Consider the following 8,774-nt stretch of genomic DNA (forward strand, 5'->3'; position numbering starts at 1 on the left):
AATCAGAAGTTACAGCAACTAGTAATGGTTAACTTTTTAGGATAAAAGATCTTGACATTGCCAATTGATCTCTTGTATATGTTTTAGATGTTTAAGATAGTGAATATACTTGTAGAAGATATTACTGGACAACAGGCATCTAAGACATATTATCATAGCTATTCTTTTAGCCAGAAATCAATTATCATTTTGTATAAATAGTCAGGAAATATATTTAATAAAAAGCATCTTTATTCTTATCAAAAAAACTATTCTTAAAACTTGACGATCCCCAGTGGTATTGATTCTGCAACTTAGTTACAAATACCAGAAAAGAAATACCAGATTGAGACTTGACAAAGTTTTCAGACATTATTTTGATAAATCTGTAAAATCTGAAAGTAGTTAACTACAGTATCTCTTTATATGCAGTAACATCTTTCTGAGCATTACTCACAGTAGAATAACCCTTTCTTTAATTAAATAATATATAAACTACTGTGAATAATACATAGTATTAGTTTAGAAGACTATATAAAACAATTCAATTCATATTAATAAATAACATTTTTTATTCTCTCTTTGATTTTATGTATATGTTTTAATTCCCAGAAGGTTTAACTTTTTAACTGTGTTATAGTAAAAGTATCAAGTTTCAATCTGATGTTTGTTTTCTAGCACTTGTAACTAAGTTGTAGAATTAATTTCACTGGAGATTGTCAAGTTTATAAAATAGTTTTTGAATAAAAATAAAGATAATTTTTATTAAATATTATTGTATCTAACATAATTGTAAATTCAAATATAGTACACAAATAATAAGATAAAGACATATTGAATAAGTAATTAATATTTATTATACTTTATTTTTCACACTATCATTAAATAAAAAATATATCAATAACAAGATTATACACCTTAGTCAATATCGCTAATCACTCAAATAAGAGTATGAGTAATAGCTTAATAATATATTATCTATGATATAAAACAATTGACATCATATGATATACTCATATTCACTGGAAAAATGACCTGACATACGTATGTGTAAAGGCGTAGTTACTCAGGTGTCAAGATGAGGTTTAATATTGAGTCCAGATACATATCACCATGTAACAAGTTCGTCTTAGCACCATGTGCCATGACCAGCTATACACATGTGTGGGGTCAAATAAAAATGATGGGGATATAGTTCTTTAGCACTTTCGGTGTGCTGATCTGACTTGGGATATTGAAAAGAGTTTTTTGAAACCAAGGTTTTATTTTTATATGTTTTATATGGAGCTTTAAAGGTGGATAATATATTTATTTTCGATCTTGACACAGTAGTATAGTTCAACATTACACCTCTTCGTTATCTTTTATATCCAATTAAATTCAATACTTGAGCAATTCTTTGGATTCTGAACCATAGTATAGTTCAATCGTTTTTATTTTAATTTCAGAAATTGTTTTATTGGTAAAAGTTTATAATAGTATTTATTTGGAAAGAACAGAATGTTTCTAGAACTATAACAATCTTATAGTATTGATTTATTGGATATCCGTTATTGCTTCTACTGGTCTGCTTGATACTGTTTGAATAGAATAATTATCTACAGAAAAGAAATACCTGAAAATATAAAAAGAAAGCAGACTGTTTGTTGAAATACAACAGTCTTTAAGAAGCATAGAAAAAATTATTAGCTATGTGTGCTGGGTACTACATTTAATGTAGTATGCTTTTATATTTTGCGTACACTTTTATACTTACATTGTAAATATTGGAAAAGAGCGAGCAAAAAATAGATGTCAATATTGATAATCCATGGCATTCCTTATAATATCTTTCACTATAAAAACAACGAAAAACATTAATTTTTGTGAATCAAATAAAATAATAAATAATTTACATACCAGTAGCAAGAATATATATTAACAGAGATAGATTGTCTTTGTAAACACTTGATAGAACTCTAGTGAAAAATAATAATATTTTATGTTAACACATTATAATATTAATATAACTAAAATAAAAAATAAAGTAGTGATCCTTACCATGTAATGTCATTTCCAGCTGTATAATGTAAGGGAAATCAAAGACAGGATCAACAGTGTTCATCTATAATAAGACTTCATTTTAGTAAGATACATGTCAAAATAATATATATATATATACTACCTTGATGTTTTTAACCAAATTCATTTGTAGCAGTTATTCTTGATGATCAAGTCTGTAATAAAAAAAACAAGTCAGAAGGATTTTTATAGATGTCAATTTCGCAAAATATAATATTGACCTTTGTTAATCTGGACAGTGATTGTGAAATGAATGCATTTAAATGAGAGCAAATGAGTATCTATTATGATAATAAAAGAATGTATTAATTTTTATTGTTTATAAAAAAGTATTTAATAAAGAAGTATGTTACCAAAAAAAAGCCACTAATATAATAATGACAAACGTTGGAAAAGAGGAAAGGAGCAGAAAAGAAGAAAGAAAAAGACGTAAATTTTTTTTTCGCATTTGAAACAAAATACCGAAAAGCTTATCCAATAAACGATAGCAAAAAAAAACTGAAAAGAGATGATCAATTGAGGCCAAAAAATGTATCAAGGCCGATTTGCATCTCAGTGTTTCAAGAAGTTGTCTTTGAAGTGTTCCTGAAGCATCACTACCGCCTATAAATACTTAATATTTCTACTTGCAATTCAATGTCACTCACTCTTGATTATATCATCTCAACAAATCTATGTTGCGAATTTATTGTAATTTACATAACATAATAGATGGATTGTCTCTTACAAAAGAGAATAAAAAAGAAAAAGAACTAATATTAACAATTGAAAATATTATAATGTATTACAGATAATGCCTACCCCCAACTGCAGACTCGCTCCTTCTCTTGCTAGCACTGATGTCCAGTTGCTACAAGCTTTGAATGCGATGAAAGAAGAGATGAAGGCCATGAAGGATAAGATCACATTGATGGATACAAGAATCGGTGTAGTGATCACCGGTAATGCAACCGCCATTAATGGCATTGATGCCTTGTCTGCCCTCCCAGCATCTGCGCATGTGCTCACTAGTGTTGCATCCACTTCTGCTGCCCTTCCCATCACCGAATCAAGTGATACTAACGCTGTATTTGTAAGTATAAAGATACAAAAGACACTTGCCAATCTTGTTGCTAATTAAAATATAATAGGGATACATTCATGGTTATATGTGGAACCCAAAGCTAAAATCAAGAGACCAGGCAGAAATCCAAGCAAACGCCATAAAACCAAAGTGGACAGTTGATGTTCATTTTGATCGCTCTCCAAATAGAGAGTTAGTCAAACAACTCTTGTATTACTTGGAAAAGAAGTTTGCTGGCACTGATATGAGGACACGCGACCTTCGTAAGTGTATATATACAAACTTCTGTAGTAGACGTCGCCAGCAAAGGGAACTTCCGGAAACAAGATGAGCCTTGAATACTAATTCAAGAAGATCTGGCCGTGAAACTGATGTAAACTATATTTTCAATTTATGCTAAATAATAACAATTAGAATATTAATTGTATTGTCTTTTTCCTTTAGAACTACACTCGCCATCACCTTGCTTATGATGCTTACAAGGCTGACATTGATCTCAAGATGGGCCGAAACTGCTCTGGACTGATCCAAAAGTCGGTCATGTCTGAAGGCGAATCAGACGATGATATGTCCCCCTCTCAGCCAAGAAATGAGATTCGTGTTGCTCGCCCAAGTTGGAGAAGTGACGAGGTAAAACCTAACAGTTTTCTTTTTTGAATGATACCAAGCTGAATGTTAATATATGTTTATTACTTAGCTTAACAAATTCATTACGGAGGTTGACTCGTTTGTTGTTAAGCAATTGGGTGCAAATTCCCACCAACTGCTTAAGAGAGTTTATGGTAGAACAGTGGAATCAACAGTCCCAATTGATTTAGATCCTGCTCTACCTCAATGGGCTCTTAAATATGGGTCATAAATAAAACTCATTTTTTGTCATTTTTTTTTTCTTTTACTATCAAAATTTCTTAACACATATGTATTGTTCGCAATATATATAATAAGACTACATTAGCTTATGTATTGAAATTTTTTATTAAAAAAGAAATGTATTAAATATTAATTGTATTGTTTGTGTGGTAAAGCGTTGACAAGTATTTTCTTATTATTTGTGCTGGTTTTATAATCACATGTTGCAACAACTGATGATATTCGATGTACTGGCAAGATGGATTCAAAATCACATGCAATAAAATCTGCACTGCAGATGTCAACACTTTCCAACTCTCTTGAACGGTCATGCTCAATCTGGAACCACTTAACAAACGCAAACACGTGTTTATCTTGATAAATGACACGTGTTTGGAGCTCTGTGTTGTCTACTGATGGAGTGAAAGAGTGCAAGAACAGATACTGAATTTGGCCAGTGTATGCCAACCGATTATTGCCTTGACTTCCAAGGAACAGAGATTGAACAAATGAGCTGCAACCAGAAGTATATTTGCAGCCTTTGTAAACCTGACCAAGCAAATTGATTGATTTCAACTTTATGATTTGGTTGTTGACAAAGGAGAATGGAGAGGAGGGATGCTGGTAACCTTCAAGATTTGGCATGCAGTATGCGACTTTATAGTAATCAAGCAAATGAGGATAGTCGACATCACTCATTGCTGATGGGGGTTCAATATGGAGAGGAAATGCGGATGGAGGAAGAGGTTCATTGCCAAGAACTGGAAGAGAAGGGTTTGAGTATGCTTGGATGAAGGCTGATAGTCTGAACGGGCGCTGGGGAAAAGTTATTGTATTTTTTGAAGTGGAGGGTTGAGCTGTGGCAGTAAGCTTGGCGAGAAGAGGAAGAAACGGTACTTGGCTTGGGCATGTGAGAGCAGCATGAACAAAATCACCTTTGAATGTATCTTGGACGAAACTATTCATGTATGTAACCTCAAAAAAATCTTTTCTGTTCGTATTCACGTTCTTTAGCAGACCATTATATCACTCAAACCCGAAGAGCCAATATCCATATACTGGTCCAAAATCACAGATGGTCTCGCGAAGATGGAGATGTAAATGCATGTTACAGGTGAGAATAGTTGGAGTGTAAATACGCTGGCACTCAGTACAGAATTCTTGAAGAAATTTATGGCCGTTGTCAATGTCAGAGAATGTGATGCTTGGCTTTACTAATTGGTGGCAGGCGTCAACAAAACTGATCCAATTTCTGAACATTTCAATTGGCAGGACGGCCTTCAACAAGATAGGTGAATACACTAGCACCCAGGACTTCCATTCATCAGCTTTCATGTATGGAAAGCCCTTTCCAATCTTCGATTTCAACACCACGTAATCCATTGGCACCACCATTGTCTCTGCCATTGTTTGCATCGTAGCTAGCTATCTATTGTCTATCAGTCCTTCTTTTATCTACCACTCCATCATTCTCTTTGGTGTCCCCAGGAATAAATTATGCATGGGATTGATGATCGTTCCATGTACTAGATCAAAGTATCCAAGGCAATGCAGCTGCGACCATCGAACACCATTTTCGATTTCCAACTGATGCCTTTCTGAGGGCATACTGGCACTCTTCCACTCCTCAGCATGCAACCTGTTTTCCAGACTGCTACGGATTTTCCATGTCGAATAGTCGAACCCACTGAAGTCGACCTGATTGGTGCTTGGTAACCTGGTAAACTGCCTCACACATCTGGGGCATGCACAAGTACTGTTGTGGGTGGTGAATCCACTGGTCTTCCTGGCAGCGGGGATGTCACAGGCAACCATATGTAACGCGGCACGTACATTAACACCAGCTGGGCACTCAAAGGTCGGGATGGTTATCCCCGTAAACAACTGCAGCAATTCATGGACTATTGGCTTTAAATAGTGGTTGATCTCTTCGGTCTTTGGCTCCTTAGGACCAGGCATCAAACCAACAAGGATGACATTTTCAGGCTTAAATCTTTCCTCACAAGGCAAGTTATTTATCGCAAGGTAGATAGCTCCAGTTGAATATGTAACGCCATCAAATGGCTGGAACCAGTCGATGTTCATTGTTAGCATCAATGAACGAGGTTCATCCACAAACGATACGCCACTTTGGTCCTTTAGCTCCTTCCACATAGCACTATCATAGACGTCGCATAGTGTATTTACGACCTTAAGCTCTTTGTTCCATTGTCTGATTTTTTGCTCGAACCCAGAACGAAGAAAGAAAACTTGTAATGATCTCTGGATAGAGTTGTAGACGTATGATCGCTTGGCTACCATGGCACCAGAAGATGAAACCTTCATCAATTCATAATTGCATGCTGATCAAGAACCATGCTTTTTGAAGTCGCAATGAGTAGGGAGAGGCACATCTTGTTTGTAAACCTTGTGGCAGTCTTCACATACAACAGACTTCTTGATACCATTGGCGTAATTGGAAAAACCAGTCATTCTTTGCAGGCCAATAAGACTTGTTAGTAATTGGAAATCTTTGCCATAGATCTTGAGTAACTGATTGATAAATTCAATCAATATGGCGGCACCTTTGTTAACAACATAACACGAGATAAAAAGAACGGCAAAGGTAGCAATGAACTGATAGACAGGGTTTTCAGACATGTTAGGAGCATCAAATGGGTCTATTTAAAATTAACAAATATAAATTAGAACAAATTTTCTTTAGGTCTGTTTTTAAGAAAACAAAATCATTTATGACTGATCTTCATTAACAAACTCTTCAACGTCTGTCTCGACACCTTCTTCTTCACCACTGCCAGAGTCAGAGTTCATGTCTCTTTCAATATCAGAGTCATTGCCATTGACCTCGCTGATCTCATCGTCTACCGAGACATTGTCAGCCATCATGGTGGCATTTGAATCAGGTGAGTTGGCCTGATTGTCTATTTTTTTGATGGATTCAGATTGACAGGTCGGGATATATACAAATATAGATTAGTTTAGCTTATTGTCTCTACTGGTTTTCAAATATATTTTTTTCTTTTCTTTTCTTACATTGGGTATCAACGTCCATCATTTGTTCTTCTTGCACAGCTGTGTTTCATTAAAATTAAAAAAATAAAGAAGTTATTACTCAGTAATCGAAAAATAAACCCTGAATATAACATACTATTTGCCAATCTTTCAGCTATATCCAGTCTCTCTATTCTCTCAAGCTCATCTTTTCTAATATGGCGCTCAGCGGTTTTGCTTGTCACCAATGAGTATCCCTGTGAATTTCTGCTACATTGAGCACAACGGCAGACAACATTATGGCAGTGGGGGATAGAAGGCATTTTATGTGTTTTGTTTGATGTGATTTATTGAAAATAAAAAGAGGAACAAGCTTAAAATATACTTTATTTGCACCAACTTTATAGTAAAAAAAAGCATTATATTTTATGGTTGTTTAATTAAATTCTTCTAACAAGTTCTTTTCTATATTATTAAATATAGAAAGAGACATGACAATTATGATATTATCAATTCATAGTCTTTATTCAAATGTTTTCAAGAATGCTTGTTGTGTGTAAAAGACATATATTTTTCTACTATGAGTTTATAAATAGATTATTGCGAGAGTAAATCCAGAAAATAGTAGGAATAAAAAAAAAGGGGTGGTAGAATGAGAATTATGATAGGTCTCTGTATGTGAATTTAGCCTTCCATACCAGACTGATATTCTAAAATTCTGTTAGCCAATGAAACCAACTAAAACTATATCTTTGACCTGAACTTCAAAAAACACACTGAGTTGAAAAAAATCACTATTTCTACACATGTGTTTACCAACCTGGCCACATTGTTAATCAGGGCGGTTTTTCCAGTGATTATTATCTCAAATACAAACATAATATCAATATAAACTTATATACCAAATAGCAATAGAGAATTATCTCTCTTTTTATTAATAAACAAAGTCTCATTATAATTTTTATCTGAACTTTGTTTTCTTTTGTTTTCTTTTAAAAATATAACAAATGTAATTCTTGACTATTTATACAAAACAATTGTTGTTTTTTAGCTTTGGTGTATTTTCTTTTAAACCAGAAATTTTAAATTTTGGGACAATTTTTATATTTCAAATACTAATATAAGAAAATAAAATTAAATGTTTGCAAACTTAAGAAAAATCCCAAATATTGAATCTCATGCAGTTACAGTGTCATATACTTACAACAAAATATGTTTCAAATATCAGGTACTATATAGTATTATTATATTAGCAGAATGATTATCTCAGTCTGCCATATAAAATGAATAATCAAGGGCTTATATTTCTCTTCCTCTACTATTAAATTCAAACATTGCATTTTTTTAGGATCTAAACAGTGTTGTTATAAATGCCAGAACTGAATATATTTTCAGTTTACTTTGTTAATAAACAGTTTCTTTACAAAGTAAACCAATAATATATTCAATTTTGACATTTCTGATAATACTTTTTAGGTCTTGAAGAAATCTATTGAAGTTCAATTTTTTTGTATATAAGAAAAATATATCATAAAAAAATAACTATTATAATATGTCTTAGATGGTGACTATCCAGTGATATGTCTATAAGTATATTTGTCATTTTAATATCTAAAGCATAGACGAAAGACTAATTAGCAAAGTCAAGATCTTTTATCCTAAAAAGTCAATCATTACTGGTTGCTTATAACTTCTGATTCTGATCACCATGTCAGAGTTTGATATTGTAGATGCAAATCCTTAAGTCAGATAGCCAATTAGTTATTCCTTTTAACTGTGCCCTCAATGTTATATCAATTCATTTTCCTTTTTTATTAACCAATGTTGTGAC

The 8,774-nt window shown here is 33.1% G+C and overlaps 3 protein-coding genes across 3 annotated transcripts; 1 reads left to right on the forward strand and 2 right to left on the reverse strand.

Moving 5' to 3' along the window:
- Positions 1-2,833: 2,833 nt before the first annotated feature.
- On the forward strand, positions 2,834-3,962 carry PHYBLDRAFT_147528 (hypothetical protein; the record flags this gene model as incomplete). The annotated part of the gene is made up of 5 exons (XM_018431885.1): positions 2,834-3,112; positions 3,171-3,366; positions 3,436-3,476; positions 3,548-3,733; positions 3,801-3,962. 5 exons carry the CDS (start codon positions 2,834-2,836, stop codon positions 3,960-3,962), a joined length of 864 nt encoding a protein of 287 aa, XP_018289808.1.
- Positions 3,963-4,102: 140 nt separating this feature from the next.
- PHYBLDRAFT_170426 (hypothetical protein) lies at positions 4,103-5,359 on the reverse strand (the record flags this gene model as incomplete). The annotated part of the gene is made up of 2 exons (XM_018436342.1): positions 4,103-4,960; positions 5,012-5,359. 2 exons carry the CDS (start codon positions 5,357-5,359, stop codon positions 4,103-4,105), a joined length of 1,206 nt encoding a protein of 401 aa, XP_018289809.1.
- Positions 5,360-6,298: 939 nt separating this feature from the next.
- PHYBLDRAFT_170427 (C2H2-type zinc finger transcription factor) lies at positions 6,299-7,266 on the reverse strand (the record flags this gene model as incomplete). The annotated part of the gene is made up of 4 exons (XM_018436343.1): positions 6,299-6,612; positions 6,742-6,873; positions 6,986-7,024; positions 7,101-7,266. 4 exons carry the CDS (start codon positions 7,264-7,266, stop codon positions 6,299-6,301), a joined length of 651 nt encoding a protein of 216 aa, XP_018289810.1.
- Between the last annotated feature and the right edge of the window lie 1,508 nt (positions 7,267-8,774).

Source organism: Phycomyces blakesleeanus (genome assembly GCF_001638985.1).
Source record: "Phycomyces blakesleeanus NRRL 1555(-) unplaced genomic scaffold PHYBLscaffold_15, whole genome shotgun sequence".
NCBI lineage: Eukaryota > Fungi > Mucoromycota > Mucoromycetes > Mucorales > Phycomycetaceae > Phycomyces > Phycomyces blakesleeanus.